Source organism: Crinia signifera, chromosome 7 (assembly GCF_055691185.1).
Source record: "Crinia signifera chromosome 7, ASM5569118v1, whole genome shotgun sequence".
Taxonomy (NCBI): Eukaryota; Metazoa; Chordata; class Amphibia; order Anura; family Myobatrachidae; genus Crinia; species Crinia signifera.
Genome location: NC_139223.1, coordinates 164,104,721 through 164,130,903, shown reverse-complemented (window position 1 = coordinate 164,130,903; position 26,183 = coordinate 164,104,721). Strand labels below are relative to the sequence as shown.

At 45.3% G+C, this 26,183-nt stretch overlaps 1 protein-coding gene across 1 annotated transcript in view; it reads right to left on the bottom strand.

Annotated features, from left to right (window-relative positions):
• LOC146021263 (carboxypeptidase O-like) overlaps nt 1–26,183 on the bottom strand; it is a 52,040-nt gene that overhangs the window by 14,620 nt on the left and 11,237 nt on the right. The window contains exons 6-8 of the mRNA XM_083155057.1: nt 23,118–23,222; nt 22,223–22,333; nt 3,219–3,309 (exon numbers count right to left, since the gene is read on the bottom strand). Coding sequence (XP_083011183.1) covers nt 3,219–3,309; nt 22,223–22,333; nt 23,118–23,222 — 307 coding nt within the window. The remainder of the gene's footprint in view (nt 1–3,218; nt 3,310–22,222; nt 22,334–23,117; nt 23,223–26,183) is intronic.

The following is a 26,183-nucleotide window of genomic DNA, read 5'->3' as shown; positions in this document are numbered from 1 at the left end:
CATTAAAAATATACCTCCCAAAAGGAACGCAGCCTCATAGGAGACAGTTGAGGATTACATGAAGCATACTAGAGGCAGAGGTGGACATTTTGGGAGGGACGTTTTGATGGGAGCAGGAGGGGCAGACCACAATGACGGCAGGAGCGGGAGGAATACCCTAAAAACAAGCAAAACCCCTGTGACAATGAGCAGGACATGTGGAGCAGCACCTGACAATGAGCAAGTAAGAAGGCGAGGAGACGGGCGCCAATAATCGTAGTTCCGCCAATGGGCTTGGGTCATCTAGACGTATGTGTGCATGGAACCACACATGCCTCCTGATACCCCTAGACGCTCCACCACAAGTAATGATCCCCGGACTTTTACACTTTTATTTAAAAATTAAGTTTCTGTATCGCATCATAGTTCAAATGGGGAACTTCAAAAATCATGATTTGCCCCCTTCGCCTGGGAAATCGCACCTGTTTGCCAAAAATGTATTGCACCGTATGGTATGGCGTACACTTTCAGGCGAGATTACGCATCCCCTTGCGGGGCTCGCTGCGCTCGGCACGGAATACATGTAAAGTGATCCGCGTCCGCTCACCACGCTTCGGGCTCGGTGGCTTGCTGCGCTCGCCACACTATATAAAATCAATTCCATGCGTAGTGGATAGTGGGGTACTATGAACAGGTACAAAATCTCATCCGATCGCATCGCACAAAAGAAAAAAAGGTACTTGTTTATTTTCACATGCATGCGATATATCTGCCGCCGTGAAAATAAACAAGTACCTTTTTTTCTTTTGTTGAACTTTTTTATGCTTTACGGTCTACACCAGTGGTAGCCAACCCTAGCCCTCGAGAGCTACCAACAGTTCACAATTTCCAGACAACCTAGCTGCTGCACAGCTGCACTAGTTAATCACTGACACATTTTAAAAGATACACAGATGGAGCTAATTAGCTCACTTGTGATTTTGTGAGGAGACCTGCAAAACATGCACTGTTGGTAGCTCTCGAGGACTAGGGTTGGCTACCCCAGGTCTACACTAACTATGCTAAATGGGTGTCATGTTGACAGGTGTCGACATTTACTCAAAAAACTTAGAAACTCATGTCAACCATACCTCCCAACTGCATACCTCCCAACTGTCACGATTTCCGCGGGAACGTCCCGATATTCGGGGACGTTCCCGCGTCCCGCCCGGGGCCGCCATTGTCCCGCGGTGGGGGGGACAGTTGGGAGCCCCCCCAGCTTGCCGAGAATAGACGCTGTGCGCATGCGCACAGCATCTATTCAGCGCCGACGAGCGGCGAAAACGGGGGCGTGGCCGGAGTTCGCGTCACCCCGTGAGGCCACGCTCCCTTTTCTCGAGGTCACGCCCCCTTTTCGGGAGCGCACGCGGCTTCGCCGCGCGAACGTCCCGACCTCCGAAGTTCAAAAGTTGGGAGGTATGCAACTGTCACTATTACAGCGGGACAGTCCCGATTGTCCTGCTGCGGGGGGGTGGCAGATGGGAGACCCCCCAATCTAATAGAATAGACGCTCGTTTCTCGTATGAAAATGAGGTCGCGGCTAATTAGCATAAGCCGTGCCCTCATTTGTGTATGCCCCGCCCCCTTTTCAGACGCTCTTTTTCATCAGCACAGAAGTTGGGAGGTATGTGTCAACCTCTTCTTGTGGTTACCTCTTTCCAGTCGATCTTCTATCAATGTCGACGTTGACCGTGTGCCTGTTGACCTTTTCACTGTTGACCCTTTAAACCACACCCAGTGCTAATTATGACCTGCACCTGGACAATATCTATCATAGCGCACTCTATGCATACAGCCTTTAATGCTCTGTATCCCTCCACCGAGTGAGTCCAAGCTGGAAAATAGTCCAGACCTCACTATTACTGCACCTATATATGATACATGCGTAGTGATATGAGAGATATTGCTATTTAAAAAAAAAAAAAATTGGAAAATAATCGCTGACCTAAATCTGTGCTGCGTTCCTTCCTATTCCTTATTCCAACCTTTGCCCTAACACGTTCTGTGAACCCTGTATAAGGCTGGTGCAGAAACTGGGTGACATTTAATAAAATGCGATTTTTAGTAACATTTTGAAACTTCAAATCACAAAGAGCCAACTCCAATCCACTCTGCACAATCTCCATCTCTGAAACCCTCACAGGTGTCCTTAATCATGTTGGGGTATATGCAGGGGAGATTATGAGTAAAAATGAGGACACCTGTGTGAAAATTAACCATTTCTGCACTTGACCAAAGTTGCTTCAGGGTCAATACGCCCATCAGGACCTGGTCTGAAACATTAGCGATTTTTTAGACACTTTAAAAATGAGAATTCCGTTTGCGCATTCCATTAAAAAAGCGATTTGTATACTTTTGTATGGGAAAACATCTGAATGCGATAAAAATGCAAATTAAAACCGGCAAGTTTGAAAGTGCGAGTTATCGCACAAAATGTGCGAATTACGGGATTTAGCGAACCCTATTGAGTAAGGGATTTCAGCAAAAAATGCGATAACGCCATTTTGTTGCCTAAAATTTGCAAAAAAAAAAAAAAAATCGCATCCTATTAAATGTCACCCAGTAAATGCTTTATTCTATACATTTGCTCACATACAGAATCTGTCCTGTAGTAATACAATGACTAGGGTGCCCTCTGGTGATGACGCCAGGTATTACAGGTGACAAAGGACTGTGTGATACTGCTACTCACAGTAACCATCCATATCAGTTACACTCACAGCAATGTCAATAACAGATTGATCGGGATTTAGGACCTTATGCTGATTGACTGCAAAATTCACAGCTTTGGGAGTCCACCAAATGTCGCCCGCTGCCCACATGTGGCTTCCTGCCCCCCTCGCGAGCTGAGTTTCCCCCTAACGCATGCGAATTGATGTTTTGCATAAACATCCATCTGCAGCATGCGTGCGAGGAGGAATTTCTGCAGCGCACACGGATGTGAGACACCTCTCTAGGTGCGAATGGAACGGCGAACAGGCAGTTTGCCTTGCCCGCTCGCACAAAGCGTCTGCACATGCGTATAAATACGCAGATGCAAAACATCGCTCCCCCGTGCAAACGTGCGGGGCATCAATTAAACCAGAATAACCCCCATAATATAACGCATAGAATTTGTAGCTCAATAACGGAAATAAAACATATACTGTACATTTAGTAATAGACATTTTTGAATGTGAAAAGTTTGGAAATGTTCTTACTGCACCACTGGGCATCAAAATTCCGATTCAGGTCCACTCCGTAACAGGTGCCGTTCTCGTACGGGGCGCGATTCTTTCTCCACAGGCGATCCTGCATTTAAAGGCAAAATGCAAAATTTTTTGGGGTGTGACTTGTGATAATACACTGTACTGTCTGTCCTGTACTGTAATTAGGGCCCCATAAAGATATCCTGGACCTTCAAAACGTTCCCAGAGGAGTGTGGCGTGACTACCACATGACATTATGACATCACATGGACCCGCCCACACTCCCAAGGTCCCTTTGAGTGGATGAAAACTATTAGGACACACACAATGGTCTCACACTGTATGTGGGCAGTCCGGGTACATGTGACACCGGTATTCGGCTACTTCCGTATACCTACAGCCTGATTCAGATTTGTACGCAATGTCGATGGTCACACAGCTGAGCATTTATCGATACCGCCTGCAATCAGCAACAAAAATGTAGTGCTATGGATTGTTTGAGGAGGGCCCCAACCCAATATCCTGCCTAGGGCCCAAGAGGTCTAAATCTGCCTGTGCTCCCAGCTGCCACCATAGTGTATCCCATCAAACATTTCATCGATACTAATATACAGCGTTATTACGGCAATCTATGTCTGTGTCTTCTAACATCAGCAGCTAGATTCGGTCTCCAGCATATTACATTTGTGTATATTATTTTAATCTTATGATTCTACTTTAATCTGTTGCACTGACCTTTAGTTTTATATATATATATAAATGCTGTCTACGTGACTATGGGGGTACGCACCCCAAAACGTTGTACATTAAAGCTCCTCTTTTGAATAAATCCTGTGTGCTGGGTTCTGGTTCACCTCATAAGGGAGGGTGTCCATAAAAGCTGTCTATATATATATATATAATTTTGGACAGATTGGGATCCCAGCACTTGCCACCTTCTGGGTATGTATGTTACCCTTATGTTATGTGATCCCTACTGTGTTCTTTTTATTGAGGATTTTTCCTTTTACAATAATAATATTTTCTGTGGAACAGTCATTGGAACAGCAAGGTTTTTATTGTAATATATATGTAATACTGTACATTATATTATAGTGTCAGTACCGGGTGACCTTATGCTCCCAGCTGTGACCATAGTGGGCCAGTGGTGCATGCACGGAACCTGTACTTGGTTTGCTTGGCACTGAGGGCACAGACGGTGTGTGGAGGAGTGGGCAGATACACAGAGCAGAAGCACGGAATCTAGCCTTCTGGCGGCCCTCACCAGGGAACCTCACAGGGCATAAGGACGCTACTACCGACAGGTAAGAAGTGGCCACTGTCTGAGGCTTCCTGTCTAACTCCAGTCATGCACAAACACTTCAGGAAACCAATGGTGGATAATCATTTAGGGAACCGATGGTTCTGGAGACATGAGCAGGGGTTAAAGTGAGGGGGAACAGAGTTCTACCACCTCTAATGGTATGGGGAACTGAGTTCCACCTCTCCCACAGTCCTGAACAGTAATTCCAACAGAATGGCCTGGCGTATGTGATGTCATGCCATCACCGCCGAAGTGAAGAAGGGCCACTAAGTGGAACAGGTTCTGTGCATGCTGAAGACAGGGTGAGAGGGGGCTGGAGGGACACAGAGGTGGGGAAGCTGCTGGAGGGACACAGGGAATGGAGCTGCTGAGCGACATGGACAGAGAGCTGCTGGATTGACAGAGTCAGATGTATATAAGCAGCACAACTGTGAAAATTATGTGTATAAGGGGCAATACTTTGTCACTTAACATGAATCAAGAGCACTATATGCGGCGGTATAATGTGTATATGATTGTGCTACTGTATGTTGTCATGTTAATTGGACTTACTTTTGTGTGACTACACCCCTCCCTTGTGGGACCATTATCCCTTTATATCCCAGTAGGGCACAAGTTCCCTGGCACTAGTCTCTGCCTAAAGTATGGGGGGGGGGTCAGGGGAAAGAAGTTCCACCACCTTTCCAGGACCACTTTAAGCCCTGGACATGAGTAACAATTGTATGGATACTGATTGGTGGTAGGCAGCTGATGGCCTCCAAAATGTGCCCAGTATGCCGACAAGAACACAAACAGTTAGTTAATAATATTCTCTGTACAGCGCTGTGGAATATGTGTGTGCTATATAATATAACTGGTAATAATAGTCTCTGTACAGCACTGCGGAATATGTGTGCGCTATATAATAATAACTGGTAATAATATTCTCTGTACAGCGCTGCAGAATATGTGTGCGCTATATAAATAACTGGTAATAACATTCTCTGTACAGAGCTGTGGAATATGTGTGCGCTATATCATAACTGGTAATAATATTCTCTGTACAGCGCTGCAGAATATGTGTGCGCTATATAATAACTGGTAATAATAGTCTCTGTGCAGCGCTGTGGAATGTGTGCGCTATATAATATAACTGGTAATAATATTCTCTGTACAGCGCTGCAGAATATGTGTGCGCTATATAATAACTGGTAATAATATTCTCTGTACAGCGCTGCAGAATATGTGTGCGCTATATAATAACTGGTAATAATAGTCTCTGTACAGCACTGCGGAATATGTGTGCGCTATATAATAACTGGTAATAATAGTCTCTGTGCAGCGCTGCGGAATATGTGTGCGCTATATAAATAACTGGTGATGATATTCTCTGTACAGCGCTGCGGAATATGTGTGCGCTATATAATAACTGGTAATAATAGTCTCTGTACAGGGCTGCGGAATATGTGTGCGCTATATAATAACTGGTAATAATATTCTCTGTACAGCGCTGCGGAATATTTGTGCGCTATATAAATAACTGGTAATAATAGTCTCTGTACAGCGCTGCGGAATATGTGTGCGCTATATAATATAACTGGTAATAATAGTCTCTGTACAGCACTGCGGAATATGTGTGCGCTATATAATAACTGGTAATAATATTCTCTGTACAGCGCTGCGGAATATGTGTGCGCTATATAATATAACTGGTAATAATATTCACTGTACAGCGCTGCAGAATATGTGTGCGCTATATAATAACTGGTAATAATATTCTCTGTACAGCGCTGCGGAATATGTGTGCGCTATATAATAACTGGTAATAATATTCTCTGTACAGCGCTGCGGAATTTGTGTGCGCTATATAAGTACCTGGTAATAATATTGTCTGTACAGCGTTGCGGAATATGTGTGCGCCATATAAATAACTGGAAATTATAGTCTCTATACAGTGCTGCAGAATATGTGTGCGCTATATAATAACTGGTAATAATAATCTCTGTACAGCACTGTGGAATATGTGTGCGCTATATAATAACTGGTAATAATAGTCTCTGTACAGCGCTGCGGAATATGTGTGCGCTATATAAATAACTGATGATAATATTCTCTGTACAGCGCTGCGGAATATGTGTGCGCTATATAAATAACTGGTAATATTCTCTGTACAGTGCTGCGGAATATGTGTGCGCTATATAAATAACTGGTACTAATATTCTCTGTACAGCGCTGTGGAATATGTGTGCGCTATTTAAATAACTGGTAATAATAGTCTCTGTGCAGCGCTGTGGAATATGTTTGCGCTATATAATAACTGGTAATAATATTCTCTGTACAGCGCTGCGGAATATGTGTGCACTATATAATAACTGGTAATAATACTCTCTGTACAGCGCTGCGGAATATGTGTGCGCTATATAATAATGTAATAATACTCTCTGTACAGCGCTGCGGAATATGTGTGCACTATATAAACAACTGGTAATAATATTCTCTGTACAGCACTGCAGAATATGTGTGCGCTATATAAATATCTGGTAATAATATTCTCTGTACAGCGCTGTGGAATATATGTGCGCTATATAAATAACTGGTAATAATATTCTCTGTACAGCGCTGCGGAATATGTGTGCGCTATATAAAAAACTGGTAATATTATTCTCTGTACAGCGCTGCGGAATATGCGTGTGCTATATAATAACTGGTGATAATACTCTGTACAGCGCTGTGGAATATGTGTGCGCTATATAATAACTGGTAATAATAGTCTCTGTGCAGCGCTGTGGAATATGTGTGCGCTATATAATAACTGGTAATAATAGTCTCTGTACAGCGCTGCGGAATATGTGTGCACTATATAAATAGCTGGTAATAATAGTCGGTACTTGTTTCCTAGCACGGCCACAACGATCATGATCGTGGGCATCGTGAGTAAAAATCGGGGGCATCGCGGCCATCGCATGCACTAAAAAATCGGGTGCGATGGTACCGACGCGATGCCCGCGATTTCCCCATAGGGGACAATGTTAAATGCCTCAATTTACTCGCGATGCCCCCAATTTCCCATAGGAAACAATGTTAAATGGCTCAATTTTCCCAAATCATCAGAGGGAACAATGGTAAATGGGCCAGAAACCCCCAAAAAACACCACTGAACAGTGAAATGTCCCCCCAAAAGTAGTTTACGCCACCCCACGATCAACGTGAACCCGAAGCGTGGCGAGCGCAGCGAGCCCACGAGGGGCGGCGGTACGCGTCCTACGACCCTTCCTACCCCCACTATCCACGTCGGCGTGGAGTTGAGAATAGAATAGTGTGGCGAGCGCAGCGAGCCACCGAGCTTGAAGCGTGGCGAGCGTATGCGGATACCTGTGAAGCCCGCGAAGGGACGCGTTTACCTGTGAAGGTATCCGCGTCCCCACGCAGGGCTCACTGCGCTCGCCGCGCTTCGGGCTCGTGGCTCGCTGCGCTCGCCACACTATTCTATTCTCAACTCCACGCCGACGTGGATAGTGGGGTATGAAAAGGTCGGAGGACGCGTACCGCCGCCCCTCGCTGGCTCGCTGCGCTCGCCACGCTTCGGGTTCGCGTTGATCGTGGGGTGGCGTAAACTACTTTTGTGGGGACATTTCACTGTTCAGGGGTGTTTTGGGGGGTTTCTGGCCCATTTACCATTGTTCCCTATGATGATTTGGTGAAATTGAGGCATTTAACATTGTTTTCTATGGGAAATCGGGGGCATCGCGGGTAAATTGAGGCATTTAACATTGTTTCCTATGGGAAATCGGGGGCATCGCGTCTGGACCATTTAAGCCTTTTATAGCCGCATACGACGCGCTGACGCGACTTTTTTCAATGCATTTCAATGGGAAAATCGGGGGCACCGCGATTGTGGCCGTGCTAGGAAACAAGTACCTAATAGTCTCTGTACAGCGCTGCGGAATATGTGTGCGCTATATAATAACTGGTAATAATATTCTCTGTACAGCGCTGCGGAATATGTGTGCGCTATATAATAACTGGTAATAATAGTCTCTGTACAGCGCTGTGGAATAAGTGTGCGCTATATAATACAACTGGTAATAATATTATCTGTACAGTGCTGCGGAATATGTGTGCGCTATATAATAACTGGTAATAATAATCTCTGTACAACGCTGCGGGATATGTGTGCGCTATGTAAATAACTGGTAATAATAATCTCTGTACAGCGCTGCGGAATATGTGTGCACTATATAATAACTGGTGATAATATTCTCTGTACAGCGCTGCGGAATATGTGTGCACTATATAATAACAGGTTATAATATTGTCTGTACAGTGCCGCGGAATATGTGTGCGCTATATAATAAATGGTAATAATATTCTCTGTACAGCGCTGCGGAATATGTTTGCGCTATATAAGTAACTGGTAATAATATTCTCTGCACAACGCTGTGGAATATGTATGCGCTATATAAACATCTTGTAATAATAGTCTCTGTACAGCGCTGCGGAATATGTGTGCGCTATATAAATAACTGGTAATAATAGTCTCTGTACAGCGCTGTGGAATATGTGTGCGCTATATAATAACTGGTAATAATAGTCTCTGTGCAGCGCTGCGGAATATGTGTGCGTTATATAAATAACTGGTAATAATAGTCTCTGTACAGTGCTGCGGAATATGTGTGCGCTATATAAATAACTGATAAAAATCTTTGTACAGTGCTGCGGAATATGTGTGCGCTATATAATAACTGGTAATAATAGTCTCTGTACAGCGCTGCGGAATATGTGTGCGCTATATAATAACTGGTAATAATAATCTCTGTACAGCGCTGTGGAATATGTGCGCTATATAATAACTGGTAATAATAATCTCTGTACAGCGCTGCGGTATATGTGTGCGCTATATAATAACTGGTAATAATAGCCTCTGTACAGTGCTGTGGAATATGTGTGCGCTATATAATAACTGGTAATAATAGCCTCTGTACAGTGCTGTGGAATATGTGTGCGCTATATAATAACTGGTAATAATATTCTCTGTACAGCGCTGCGGAATATGTGCGCGCTATATAAATAACTGGTTATAATATTCTCTGTACAGCGCTGCGGAATATGTGTGCGCTATATAATAACTGGTAATAATATTCTCTGTACAGCACTGCGGAATATGTGTGCGCTATATAAATAACTGGTAATAGCCTCTGTACAGCGCTGCGGAACATGTGTGCGTTATATAATAACTGGTAATAATAGTCTCTGTACAGCGCTGCGGAATATGTGTGCGCTATATAATGACTGGTAATAATATTCTCTGTACAGCGCTGCGGAACATGTGTGCGTTATATAATAACTGGTAATAATAGTCTCTGTACAGCGCTTCGGAATATGTGTGCACTATATAATAACTGGTAATAATAGTCTCTGTACATCGCTGCGGAATATGTGTGCGCTATATAATAACTGGTAATAATATTCTCTGTACAGCGCTGCAGAATATGTGTGCGCTATATAATAACTGGTAATAATAGTCTCTGTACAGCGCTGTGGAATATGTGTGCGTTATATAATAACTGGTAATAATAGTCTCTGTACAGCGCTGTGGAATATGTGTGCGCTATATAATAACTGGTAATAATAATCTCTGTACAACGCTGTGGAATATGTGTGCGCTATATAAATAACTGGTAATAATAGTTTCTGTACAGCGCTGCGGAATATATGTGCGCTATATAATAACTGGTAATAATAATCTCTGTACAGCGCTGCGGAATATGTGTGCGCTATATAATAACTGGTAATAATAATCTCTGTACAGCGCTGCGGAATATGTGCGCTATATAATAACTGGTAATAATAATCTCTGTACAGCGCTGCGGAATATGTGTGCGCTATATAATAACTGGTAATAATAGCCTCTGTACAGTGCTGTGGAATATGTGTGCGCTATATAATAACTGGTAACAATATTCTCTGTACAGCGCTGCGGAATATGTGCGCGCTATATAAATAACTGGTTATAATATTCTCTGTACAGCGCTTCGGAATATGTGTGCGCTATATAATAACTGGTAATAATATTCTCTGTACAGCACTGCGGAATATGTGTGCGCTATATAAATAACTGGTAATAGCCTCTGTACAGCGCTGCGGAACATGTGTGCGTTATATAATAACTGGTAATAATAGTCTCTGTACAGCGCTGCGGAATATGTGTGCGCTATATAATAACTGGTAATAATATTCTCTGTACAGCGCTGCGGAACATGTGTGCGTTATATAATAACTGGTAATAATAGTCTCTGTACAGCGCTTCGGAATATGTGTGCACTATATAATAACTGGTAATAATAGTCTCTGTACAGCGCTGCAGAATATGTGTGCGCTATATAATAACTGGTAATAATAGTCTCTGTACAGCGCTTCGGAATATGTGTGCACTATATAATAACTGGTAATAATAGTCTCTGTACAGCGCTGCGGAATATGTGTGCGCTATATAATAACTGGTAATAATATTCTCTGTACAGCGCTGCAGAATATGTGTGCGCTATATAATAACTGGTAATAATAGTCTGGTACTCTTTACCTAGAAGGGCGCCAGCGATTGAAATCGCGGGCGTCGGGGGTAAAATCGCGGTCATCGCGGGTAAATCGCGGGTACATAAAAATCTGCTGGCCGCGATGACCGCGATTTTCCCATAGGGAACAATGTTAAAAAGGCTGATTGACCGCGATTTTCATGTAAAATGCCTCAATGCCCGCGATTTGGCCATAGGAATCAATGTTAAATGGGCTACAGAGCCCAAATAGGCACAATTAACCCTTAAATGTCCCCCCAAATTTTTAACGCCACCCCACGATCCACGCCAACCCGAAGCGTGGCGAGCGCAGCGAGCCCGCGAGGGGCGGCGGTACGCGTCCTCCGACCTTTTCATGCCCTACTATCCACGTCGGCGTGGAGTTGAGAATAGAATAGGCCCTTATTCTGATCGGTGCGGATATTCCCGCATTCTTACGGTGCGGTCCGCACGCCACGGTGTTTTGCCGCGTGCGGCCATCGTCCGTAGAAACGCCCACGTGTCCTCCGCATTCGGACGGACTCACTCTTTAAGAACAGGGCGTGTTTACGGACGACATACAAAGCATGCGTGTGCGGGAGAAACACTCCGATTCGGCACGGTATTACAGAGTATTACAGAGTATGCTCGGGAATACCGCATCCGAACGGGAGCCAAGCGGTGCTACCGCACGTAAGCGGAGTATTTACGCCAAACAACCCACTATGAAGTATCTTCTGCTATACATCACATGACCCACTTATTCAATTACCTATCCTCATAAAAAAATGCTTATTTGGAATTGGAATCAATTAGATTCCAATATATCCTTACAAGCATGCCTAACACATGCATTGCACACATTAACCCTTACAGCAATTGAAGTGCAATGGTTTGTATTACACCCTGTGTAAAAGATTATAACCAATCTACACATATACTATTTAAAGTGCAAATAAAACCAACAACTGTAAACTTGCATAAAGAATTTATTTAAACAGACAATTAACAGAAATAAAAAAATATAAAATTATAAATTAAATAAGCAGGTCTTTGAGGTCCTGCAGGTCTGCTTGAAGGAGCCGCAGATGGTGCTCCGCTCGCAGGAGGGCCCCACGCACCCCCTCATCTGCCGGTGTGGTGTCATCTGTGGGCATGTCAAAGGGGCAAAAATTAGTCATGTTATTCTTGCATACATTTCACATACTGCGACATAAATTGCACAAATGCTAGGTGACATGTGTGTATATATATATATATATATATCTATGTATGTAGAGAGATAGAGACACACATAGATAAATAGATATGACACATACATATATACATACATGCTAACTTATTTACTACATACTGTATTTTTTGGCCTATACCCTTTACTCTGCAGAAGACATAACAGTCATATTGTTTCTTCTCAGTCACAACCCACCCATGACTAACCAATGACAACCAGGTCATGGCCTCCGTCAATAAGAACTTGTCACAATCTGCTCAGTTTAAGTTCAGTGATGGTTCGTGGCATGGGAGTTATGCAAATGTCAGGAATGCACAGTACACACCCTCAAAATCATAATTCTGTCTAAACCAAGCTACAATTCTGTGAGGGCAAAAAAACAATCAGAACTACAGGGGGTGTTTAGGTAGAGGAGGTTCCTGGGACACTGGCAACTTCTGACTCCATTCCAAGGTAGGCCGGGCCATACTCCATTTATAGCATACATCCTATAAGTTTATAAATAACATTCACCAACAATATAGATTCCACTATTTGATGGGTCATAATCAACGCTTGCAGCAGGTGAATTTAATCCACAAATGATCCACTCATCCCTTTACTCCAGGATCCTGTTTAACTACAACGGTTATGTGGCAGTCAAAATGGAGCTCCAAGCCATCCCACAAACCGGTGTAATTCAGAGGTGTCCTGGATGAAAGGGATGCCTTGGACACCCCATCTAACCCGTACCTGTATCTGTAGCTACCCACTTTGGGGTCTATATGAATAGTATGGGTCAAAAATTTTTTATCACCAGTGCAACATAACAAATACCAGTACAACTACTTCATGAATGATGCATTATGTTAACATACCGATCTGCTGGTATTCCGGGGCCTGGCACGCCTCCTCCCCATCGTCATCCGACTCCTCCGGGGCAACCGTGGCCTCCTCAGCCCCCTCCTCCGCCAGCTCCTCTGCAACAACAACCTCCTCCTCCAACTCCTCCTCCACCTCCACCTCCTCCTCCTCCTCCTCCTCCTCCTCCTCCTCCACCACCACCTCCTCCTCCACCTCCTCCTCCGCCACCAACACCTCCTCCTCCGCAACCAACTCCGCTTCCACATCCTCCTCCACCACCTCCTCACGCACCTCCTCCTCCACCACCATCTCCTCCTCCTCCACTTCCTCCTCCTCCACCACCATCTCCTCCTCCTCCACTTCCTCCTCCTCCACCCTTGCCGCCACCTCCTCCTCCGGGTCTTGGGCCTCCTCCTGGCCCAGGGCTGCCTCCGCCTCTTCACGGGCCTGTCGTGCTTGGGCTCGTGCTGTGTGGTAGAAAAAAACATCATGGTCAATGTGGGGTCATTGGGGCACATGTATTAATCCATAACAAGACATACATGGAAGGGTGATAATGATGGCAAACGATGCAAGAAAGTAGCTCCTTACTGTTAATGGATTCCAAATTGTGACATTTAAATTAGTATGTGATTGGTAGTAATTTGTTCACACATTACAACCCAGGCATTTATCAATGTGTAACACATATTAGATCTGGCACATTGTATGCATCATAATCCTCAATGCTATGGCATTACATATAAAAGCCACATGACTGCATGTTAACCAGGAAGAAGCACACATAACAGTCTATGGACTTTTAAACCCATGGACACCCACTTATCATGAGACACATTTTATTGTTTATATATGCTATGTTGTAAGTGCGAAATTTCATAGCTAAAATACTCACAATCAGCAATTTCGCCCCTGAGTTGCTGGAGCAGCTGGGGCTGGCGCCTGCGGAGGTCCGACCACCGCCTCTCCAGCTGGCCGAGGGACCTACGCACCCGAGTGCGGGCGTAAATTCGGCGCCCTGCCGCAGCATAGGCCCTCCGCTTATGCCGGTTCGTGATAAAGGGCCCTGCACGGCCCAGCCTTGTCTCCATGACGGAGACAAGAACCCTCAGCTCCGCATGTGTGAAGGGTTCTGCCCTTCGTGTCTCCGCCATGTTGACAATGGCATCAATCAACCAATCAGGTGGTGGCATTGGTTGATCACAGTTATTTGTGTTAATAACTTTATTGTTCATCTTTACATGAACAGCGTCTCTGCGCCAACACAAATGGTGACAAATTCGCTTGCCTTCAAAACAGTAGTGTTGATGTATGGCAATGAACAAATCTGATATATATAAAACACAGTGTGTATGCACTTAGCAAATCCAATGACGCCTCGCTCCGCCAAGCAACGCGTGCTATAGCTTAGCAACGCATAGCTGTACTTAGCATTATTTACTCTATGCATCTATGTGTATGCGTACATTTATGTGTAAAAGACACATACACACACTTGCAGGTATCCTGAGACCAGCATTATACAACAGCCCTGCCTGCCTGCCTGCCTGCCTGCCTGCCTGGCTGCCTGCTCCTTGAAATGTTGAAACATGTGAATAAATTCTAATATCATATATATAGATATATATATATATATATATATATATATATCTGCAAACAAATCAGACATCAACACATGAAAAAATCCAAAACACATTACAGAATAAAACAATGTACTCACCAGTCATCAGGGATAGTATCAACTACAATAATGAAGATATAACAAACACATAAGATCCCTTTAACAAGGTATAATAATTAGCACCAATATTTAACTTCCCCCAAAACTAAGCACATATGATAAATATCTCCTATTTCTTTGCCATTAGGAGGGCAGGCTGGCTAATTTTCGTGTTGTAACACTGACAACTAACACACTGTACTTATTTGAAGGGGTGATTTGTACAATAATTGGTGTGTTCTGTCAACTCGATAACATGTACCTGAAGTATCTTTGCGCCACAGAGTCCCGCAGCTGGTATCCCCTCCGGCATTCAGGGGCGCGGGATGGGCGCATGGGCGGATCTTGCGGCTCAGATGGTACCTCCCACTCATCAAAGGGTATCTCACGCCGCACAGCAATGTTGTGGAAAAATATACACAGGCCCACGATCCTCGACACCATTTCAGGCGCATATTGTAAGTCACCACCAGTGCGGTGGAGCACTCTAAATCGACCTTTTAAAAGGCCAATTGAGCGCTCCACCACTTGCCTGGTGGCAACATGCGCCCGATTGAATGCCTCCTGTGGGCCCGGTGCTGGGTAGCTGTACGGCGTAAGTAGCCAGGGCGTACATGGGTAACCGGAGTCACCCAGAACCCACGCATCACGGCCTTCCAGCTCTTGGAGTCTATGCCATATCCCGGTTTGTCGGATGACATGAGAGTCATGGGCACTTCCGGGAAACTTTGAGTTGAAGGCGAGAATCTCCATGGATGGGCCACATACCACCATCACGTTCAGTGAGTGGAACAATTTGCGGTTCCTATATATCTTCTCACTTCGAGATGGAGGCACAAATGGTACATGGGTGCCATCCACAGCCCCTATCACATTAGGGAAGCCAGCAATTTGATGGAAGGCCTGCTGGCTTCTGCGCAGGGTCTCGGTGGCAAATGTCATGGCCATGAAGTGCCCTTTGCGCCTGAACATGGCCGACGTCACACGCCTCAGGATTCGGCAGAAGGCCGGCTGAGATATTCCAGCAAGTACTGCCACTACTTGTTGGAATGATCCTGAGGCGCAGAAATGCAACACCGCCAGCAGCTGTGTGTGAGGCGGAATTGCTGTCGTGATCCCGTGTAGAGGTTCCAGATCGCTCTGAATTAAGGTGAGCAGATCCAGAATTACATGTGGTGGTAACCGGTACCTAGTAAGTACCTCATCATCGGGCATAGCAAACAGAGTCACCCGTGTGCGATAGATTCTAGCACGTCCTGGCCTCCTTGGCCGACGAGTGGGGAGAGCCGCAAGTGCCCTTAGCCTCCTCTCCATGTAGCGCATAATAGCTTCAGCAACCTATAAAGAAATGAACATAAATACTGATGCACCTATGCACATAATGGCCATATCCCACTACAAATAGATTTGTAGCCTTCAATACGTACAATAGATGGCCGCCCCGTGAAATCCCGCAGATCCATTTGACTCTCTAATGATGACACAATAATATGAACTCAATACACACCGTCCAAAACACACAGATAAAGGTGTCAGCATTTTTTGCCGACATCATGTACTATGACACATTTCATCTATTGCTGGGACATGTTGTCCTGCAATAGATGAACCCACACAGGTTTAAGACCTGTGAGTGAAATAGTGAACATGTGACATGTTGCAATAATGATACACCCACTTTGCTGGCCCAACAATCTGTAGTCAGTGAGGCAATGGTGCATACATTCATACACTTACATTGTTAATGGATATCATATCTACAAGGAGCATGGAAGAGCTTACCTTAGACCCTGACAAGTCCAGATCTGGAGACAAATGATTCTAGCAGGAAGTCACTATTTATAGGGCTCTCACATGTGTGGTCTATAACAGTAGAGATGAGTATTGCATGACTTGTGGGCTGGATTCTCTAAGGGATTGGGCTACTTTTAGCTTGCACTAAAACGCCACAATACCACAGTAGTCATGAATGAAATGTCATGTCATGCTAGCAAATAGCATGTGTATTGTGCAATAGTCACAGGTGTATCAGAAGATTCTATGCAATGTTAGCATTGGTGACCAGTATTTCATGTAGAACTTTCGCCAGGTTTTACACAATGGAATTTCCGCCACCGTATGCGGCGCGAAAAAACAGCGACGTACGCTCACGCACGGAACGCAGCTGCCGCTGATGTCCGCCAAACAGATTACACAAACAGTATATAAAGGTGTATTAGAAGGTGACAATGTTGTTGCTAACATGGCTGGATCCCAACCAGAGGTGGACCCAGTGCTGCAGCAACTATTTGACCAGATGGACTCCAGCACCACCTATGTGCCACTGCACATGCGGCCAGTGGGTAATGAGGAGGCTGCTGCCCCTTCTACAGCAGGGGAACCTGCACCTGACCATTCTACAGCAGGGCAACCTACACCTGGCCCTTCTGCAGCAGGCCAACCTGCAGCTGGCTCATATCCACCATCAGCAGAATTGTTTGGAACACAACAGGGGACTTCACAAGGTAGTACCATGGCCAGCACTTCAAGTGCAGCGACTGGTGCCAGGGGGCGTGGCCAGGGACGTGGCAAGGGGCGAGCCAGTGCAACAGCGGAACCACCCAAAAAAAATAAGGCATATGAAGCACAGGAGCTGGCCATCCTGGTTCCCCGAGCACGTGATTGGATAGAGTGTCCATCCGAGAAGCTGACACACACACGCAGATGGAAGATTTGGGAACAGATAACGGCAGAGATTAATGAAGTAGCGCCACAAGTTCGTGAGACGGACCATGTGAAGAAGAGGCAAGTTGTTTTGTGATACATGTGGCCAGTAATAGCCAAGTAATGATTGAATTGATGCTTAGATGCATTTAGCAAATGGGCCGTGAGGTTGTTACGATACACATACATTATTGCCATGTTATTTCGTTGAGAGTTAGAGTAGGGTGATTGTGAATGTGTATTGTAACGGTTGATATCCTAGTTGCATGTAATATTATATATGGGACATTAATCACATGTTGTAATATGTAGCACAGAGCAATGGCTGCAACAGCTAACATTGGGAGTGACATGTATTAATATGTCAACTTACATTGCAGGTGGCAGGACTTCAAAACCAACCTGAAGAGGAAGATGACCAAGCGGTGGGACCACAGCCAGACATCTGGGGCCGGCCCCATGCCATCAGGGCTAGAGCTCACCCCCCTGGAGGTGATGGCCGAGAGCTGTATATCAGTTGAGGAGATCAGGGGGGTGAGCACGATGGATAGCGAGGCCCCAGCTGAAGTGTTTGCGTCTTTTCTGGAAGGTAAATATTGGTCATGCCATAAACTTGTGCAAGTAATTATCGTAGAATGTCTACTAATTGTGTTTATCTTTTCCCACAGACACCCCACCGCTTGGTGACGACTCTGTTCAGGAGGTGGAGGAGTCCGTGCCACCTGGCCCCAGAGGTAGGCCTGTGCAGCAGCAGGCATCGGGCCAAGCCGATTTGGCCGCCTTGGCCGAGGTGCTTGGGGACATCAACCAGCAGGGAGACTTGGCATCAGAACGGGTGCGTAGGACCGAGGAGATCCTGGCGAGCTTGGTCAGCACCCAGCAGTCCATGGCTGCGAGCATGCAGGCCATGGCTGCAAGTGCTCAGGTGCTGGCCGAGCAAGCCACCCGCCAAAATGATCTCCTCCTCCACCATAATGAGCTTATGGTGGAGCTGGTTACCAGCAACAGGGTCCTAATGGCATCCGTTTCTGGTGCATTACCAGCGGCAACACTCCCTGCTGGCAGGAGGGGTAGACCAGCCAACCCCTCCACATCATCTGCTCCACCTGCCCCAGCATCTGGCCGTCCCCGAAGAGCTGCTGCACAGGCCAAGGAGCCTACCAAGGCCAAACGTGGTCGGAAATGAACTTGTGGCTGCATTAATCTCTGCCGTTATGTGTTCCCAAATCTTCCATTGTGCTGTGTGTGTCAGCTTCTTGTGTCCAATCACGTGCTGAGGGGAACCAGCTGAGCCCTTGCTTCATATGTCCTTTGTGGTTCCCCTGTTGCCCTCTTTTGCCTGCCATTACTGTCAGCTGTACTTGAAGTGATGGCCATGGTACTATCTTGTGAAGTCCCCGGTTGTGTTCCAAATGATTCTGCTGATGGTGCATATGAGCCAGCTGCAGGTTGGCCTGCTGCAGAAGGGCCAGGTGTAGGGTGCCCTGCTGTTGAATGGTCAGGTGCAGCTTGCCCTGCTGTAGAAGGGCCAGCAGCCTCCTCATTTCCCACTGGCTGCATGTGCAGTGGCACATAGGAGGTGCTGGAGTCCATCTGTGTGCAATTATATTTGTTTTGTATTATTATTTATTTTGCGGCATTCCTGCCATGTTGTTTATTGTTTGTATGTATTATTTTATGGTCATTGCATCACACTGGCATTGACTGTGACATGAATATAAATAAATGTGTTTACTTTACCCAAAATGTGTGGTTTCATGAGTACATGTCAAATACACATGTGTATTGCTAGTATTAATATTCTGTCATGTCCATTGTTAGCAGTTTGAAAGTGTCTGACAAGTACAGCATATGTGGGTGTTTAGTACGGGTTCCTTGAAGCAGCAATGGTTTCAATTAAAGCACTGACAAGCGTCCTATTAGTGAGTAATGAGTAAAGGAGTAGATTCTATTGGGTTCAGGTGTTAATGGTTGTAGTCATTAGGCGTACGTTCGCCTACCGCATGAACGAGTGGTGTCCGCAAAGCAATAGTACACTTGTGGACACCGCACATTTCTGGCCTTTTTGATCGCGTGCATTCGGAGTGGTTTCCGAATGTACGCCCCCCAACATAAGTGTACTCCCCCGTGTCCGCCCATGTTTCCGCCCCGTTTTGCCCACTTTGAAACTACGCCCATGTGTCATTCCGCATGACGCCCATAATACGCCCCTATTTCCCGAATGATAGCGGTGAACAGTTCTGGACGGGATCTGGCCGAACTGGTACCGAGTCAAGGCGTGGCACATGCGCGTTGCGTTCTCCACGCATGCGCATACGCCGTAAACACGCGATCCGAAAGTATGCGGTAAAGTCCGCGTCAATCAGAATAAGGGCCGTGTGGCGAGCGCAGCGAGCCACCGAGCCCGAAGCGTGGCGAGCGCACGCGGATACCTTCACAGGTAAACGCGTCCCTTCGCGGACTTCACAGGTGTCCGCGTGGCCACGGACACCTGTGAAGCCCGCGAGGGGACGCGTTTACCTGTGAAGGTATCCGCGTCCCCTCGCGGGGCTCGCTGCGCTCGCCACGCTTCGGGCTCGGTGGCTCGCTGCGCTCGCCACACTATTCTATTCTCAACTCCACGCCGACGTGGATAGTAGGGCATGAAAAGGTCGGAGGACGCGTACCGCCGCCCCTCGCGGGCTCGCTGCGCTCGCCACGCTTCGGGTTGGCGTGGATCGTGGGGTGGCGTTAAAAATTTGGGGGGACATTTAAGGGTTAATTGTGCCTATTTGGGCTCTGTAGCCCATTTAACATTGATTCCTATGGCCACATCGGGTCCATTGAGGCATTTAACAGTAAAATCGCGTCGGTCGGGCCATTTAACATTGATTCCTATGGGAAATCGGGTGCATCGCGTCGCGGGCATCGCGGGTACATTTATGGCCGGCCGCGACGCGACCGACGCGATTTCCATGTTTAACATGGGTTTCAATGGGAAATCGCGGGCATCGCGTCGGTCGCGTCGCGGCCAGACATAAATGTACCCGCGATCACCACGACGGGCGCCCTTCTAGGTAAAGAGTACCAATAGTCTCTGTACAGCGCTGTGGAATATGTGTGCGTTATATAATAACTGGTAATAATAGTCTCTGTACAGCGCTGTGGAATATGTGTGCGCTATATAATAACTGGTAATAATAATCTCTGTACAACGCTGCGGAATATGTGTGCGCTATATAAATAACTGGTAATAATAGTTTCTGTACAGCGCTGCGGAATATGTGTGCGCTATATAATTAACTGATAATAATCTCTGTACAGCGCTGTGGAATATGTGTGCGCTATATAAATAACTGATAATAATCTCTGTACAGCGCTGCGGAATATGTGTGCGCTATATAAATAACTGATAATAATCTCTGTACAGCGCTGCGGAATATGTGTGCGCTATATAAATAACTGATAATAATCTCTGTACAGTGCTGCGGAATATGTGTGCGCCATATAAATAACTGATAATAATTATATATATATATATATATATATATATATATATATATATATATTATATAATGTATTAGTTGTGCCCGGTTTTTAGCTTCAGTGTTATTTCGTTAACCTAAACAATTATTTGAGATGTGTCCCGTTTATTCCATAAGCCCCATACCCACTGGCGTCTACTCTTGTATTCAGGAGCATTTACTGTATGCCTTATATGCGCTGTGTGTAATCCAGACCCCCACCTACTGTAGGTCATACCTAGAGAAATCACTGGGGAGGGGGGGGGATTTTCCTCCTGTCTGACTGCGAATGTACTAACATCCACCGCATGTCGCTGGTGTATAGCGCCACCCCAGTGGGTAACTGGCCCCATGTAACCCGTCTGAGGTCGCCCTCTCGTTACATGTAGGATCATTATTTCCATCTTATCTATGAAATACTTATTGAAGATGGGTCGTAAAAAGACTTCAGCAATTCTGGCACAAAGTAACAGAGGTTACAGTGATAAGTGTGTTATATACCGCGATGCTGGAGTTAATAAGTTACCATTTGAAATGTATTTAATTGTATATATGTATGTTCTAAAGGTGATGATAATGATTGTAATAAACCAGCGGGCAGCCTTGGTGATCTCTGTCCTGTCCCATAGGTCTGGCAGATTAAGGAACAGGGAAGCTTCTTTGTATCTTTACAGGGAAACCTTTTGGTTGATCTGTGGATTTTATATTGTATTTGTAATGCTAGACTATGGTAATATCCTATATGATAACAGCCTAACGCTGCTCCTCACCTAGATGGTGCCCCAGTACAGCTTTCCTGGGCCCCGGGCCTCTGGAAGGGCCCGGGTAGCTCATTTTGCCCACCGCAACCCCCCGACTGCCTCCATCGGCTTTTGAGCCAGTCAGAGCTTGCGTATCGGCAGCCAATCAGAGCAGCTGCCGGTACACGAGCTCTGATTGGCTCACCAGCCGGTGCTGCATTTTAATTGTCAGCCGGCATCCTGAGTTGAAGAAGTATGTGCTCTGGGGCCTCCGGGCTGCAGCTCAGTGGAAGAGGAGATGGGGGAGCAGGAGCCGGTTCACGGTAAGTCAAGTGAGAAGGGGGGGCTGGGCCCGGACTGGAAATGGGTCCTGGGCCTCAAAATTCCTGACGGCAGCCCTGTTCTACTCTTTAACATGCATTACTTATCCTTGGTCTTACCGTTGTCCAGGTGTAAATGTAGCCATCGATGTTTAATACAGGTACAACGTAGAAGTCTACTTCTTTAAGGAAGTTATTCAGGAAAGCATCGGTCCTGTAATTATTGACAATCTGCAGAAGGGAATACAGAAGGAGGTCATATGAAGTATCTATTATATTATATTATATTATATTGCAGTATGTGTACAGTACAGAACGTATTGGCAGAAGTGATCTGATTGGGCAGCAGTAATAAGGTTGTATTGCAGCCACGTAGTATGGGAGCTGAGGAGGATCTGATGGGTCCATGCATTAATGCGGCATACACATGAGGCTGCTGTAGCTCTCAGCTATCTGACCGTGTGTATGGGGCATAAGCTTCAGGCAAAGATAAAGGGAAGAGAGATAAAGTCGCAATCAATCAGCGACTAGTTGCAATGTTGCAGGCTGGGTTATAAAAATGACAGTTAGGAGCTTGTTGGTAGATAATTTCTCCCCGTCAACTTTATCTCTCTCCATAGTAAATACACCTTAGGATCCACAGGGATATCTGGCGAGACTGAGCTGAGGAAAACGGGCGACGTGTCTGTGACACTGCAGACTTGCCACCGGGGCACTGCTCAAAAAGTTCAGGTCAACGGTCCCCATGACAAATACTGTTGTGTAAATGCAGGGCCGTAAGTAGGTGATGGTGAGCAGGGCACTGCACCATGGGGGCACCTAATTGCCCGTGCTTCTGGCTGGCAGGGTTCAGGGAACAGTAGTGCCCCATACAGCAGCCTTGACTCTGATTGGTAAAGAGCCCGATATTTTTGGATGAATAGAAGAAGTCTTGTACGGAACAACAAGCTGCTGCCCGTGGGCAGTAATCTCACTAAGATGCCCCGTTACAATACACATGCAGGATATGACTTACCTCTTTCACAAACCACTGACAGAAAGCGACCGAGATCCATTCTCTGGCATGGAAGCCGCAGTCAATAAACATGATTTTCTTCTTCTTGTCCGATGGCCATCCAATCTGCAAGCAAATTACCGTACAGTCAGTGGTCAAAGTGGAAATTTAGAAGTGGGGATATGGAAAGTAGAGGCTGTAACCATGTTCGTGCCAAAGGCCACTCAAAGGGGGACATGTCCTTCAGTGTAGTGTACTACCCCATATACCTCTTATACGCATTGTGCAACCCAATAGTAGACCCCGTTATACTTGCCCCTTACACATTATGCCACACAGAATGAGTCCAAATTCACATTATGCCACTCAAAATAAGCCAGAATTCACACGGAATAAGTCACATCAAAATGCAAATTATGCCACATGGAATAAGCCAGAATTTAAATGGAATAAGTAATTTCAAAATTCAAAATTCATATATTATCATTAACATGGAATGAGTCAAAGTCACATGGAATGAGTCAAAATTCACAAGGAATGAGTCAAAATTCACATAATTCCACACGGAATAAACTCAGGGATGGTACCAAGGGACTGGTGCATAGCTAACGTAGTAGCAATATGGAAGAAAGGTAGCAAAACTAACCCTGAAAATTAGGCCTCACATCCATTGTGGGAAAAATATTAGAAGGAATAATAAGAGATAGTATCCAAAATTTCTTAGAACAGGAGAAGGTGAGACGTAAGGCTCACAATGGGTTCGTCAAAAATAGATCATGTCAGACTAATTTAATTAGCTTCTATGAGGAAGTCAGTAGGGGGTTGGTGTTACATCTGTTGATGTAATACTTCTTGATTTCGCTAAAGCTTTTGACATGGTGCCTCATTAAAGGTTATTAATAACACTAGGTAGTTTAGGGTTAGGAGATAATATTTGTAATTTGATTAAAAACTGGTTGCACAATCGGGGACAGAGAATGGTGGCAAATGGCATACATTCCAGCTGGGGTAAGGTCCAAAGTGGAGTCCTACAAGGTTCAATATTGGGACCCATCTTGTTTAATATATTCATTAATGGAAGTGACGTAGTGAGTAAAATTGCAATATTTACAAATAGCACAAAATTGATTGAAGAAATGATCTCAGGAGAGGATGTGGATACACTACAAAGTGATTTATTGAACTGGAAAGGTGGAAAATGCAGTTTAACATTGATAAATGTAAAGTAATTAATTATGGGAACAATAATGAACAAGCTATTTATAGGCTAAATTGAGTTATTATAGAGAATTCTGCTGTAGAGAAGGACTTGGGGGTCATCATAGATGATAAATTAGGTAATGGTGCACACTGCTCAAGTGCAGCAGCAAAAGCAAACCGGACACTGGCATGAATTAAAAGGGGAATGGATTCAAGGGATGCCAATGTGATAGTGCCTCTTTACAAGGCATTGATGAGATCACACTTGGAATATTGTGTTCAGTTCTGGGCACCGCACCTTAAAAAGGACATAAATGAATTGGAACAGGTACAGAGAAGGGCGACTAAGCTAGTAAAAAGTCTTGAATCACTAGAATACAAAGATACAGTTAGATAGGTTGAACTTGATGGACTAACGTCTTTTTTCAACCTTAATTACTATCTTACTATGGAATAAGCCAAAATTCACACTTATTGAGCCAAAATTCACATAATGCCACATGGAATAAGACAAAATTCACATGGATTAAGTCAAAATTCCCATTATGCCACACTGATTCATCCCAAATTCAGAGAGAGGGATGGCAGGGACAGAGATGGCGGGGATGCAAGGACAGAGATGGCGGGGATACGAGGACAGATAGTGGGGATGTGGGGACAGAAAAGGCAGGGACAGAAGCGACGGGGACGTAAGGACCAAGATGGCGGAGATGCGAGGACAAATAGCAGTGATGCGGGGACAGAGAAGGCAGGGACAGAAGCGACGGGGGTGTAAGGACAGAGATGGCGGGGATGCAAGAACAGAGATGGCAGGGATGCGAGGACAGATAACGAGGATGCGGGGACAGAGAAGGCAGGGAGAGAAGCGACGGGGGCGTAAGGACAGAGATGGCGGGGATGCGAGGACAGAGAGCGTGGATGCGGGGACAGAGAAGGCAAGGACAGAGATGGCGGGCGGGGATGCAAGGACAGAGATGGCGGGGATGCGAGGACAGATAGCAGGGATGCGGGCCAGAGAAGGCAGGGACAGAAGCCACCAGGGGGCCTAAAGACAGAGACTGTGGTGATGCAAGGACAGTGATGCACTATAGCAGGATATGTATTGTGTATATGGTAGTACTATATTATTACAGCCATCTGACCTGCAGACACATTACCATATGGTATTATTATATTACTACTGCCGTGCACTGGTAATATGCACGATCCATCTACGCATGATGGGGCAGATGTAACAATGAGTGATATTTTGTTATTTCTCATTATGAATTATAAATGATGAGCAGCTAAACAGCTCCTGACTGTCATTTTAATGACAGTAAATAGCTGACAGGCTGGAGGGGATAGGATTAACATCCTGAAGGACGGATATCTCCAGTCAGGATACCAATGACCCATCGTAACTTGCAACCGATGCCAGAATCCTGACAGCTGGCATCCCCAATGTTAATAATTATTAACATACAGTAATAATACAGTAATAATAGGAGACACAAAGCACATACTGTATAGGGAATATATTATCCCTAATTTACTGAATACAGGCAGTGGCCGCTTATAGTTTAACACACTTGGTTTCATTCCTTCTTTGCTTTCTGTATTTTATCAAAAACAATAAAAGTTATAATTAATTTTTATTATACGACTCTTATTGCACCCAAACTATTGCTTACTTTTTCTTTGGTGTTTCAGGTTTATATCTAAGCAGTGGTTAGAACCTCCAAATCTTAATTGAAAGGCCAAATAACCCATCATAAGTTGGGGAAAAGTGGGTCATTGATATAATATTGTGGACTGGTGCAGGATTCATATCTGTATGGGTGGTGAAGGTAAGTATACTTACCGTACCCCTATAAGGATTCCCGCTATCAGGATGCTGGCATCGGT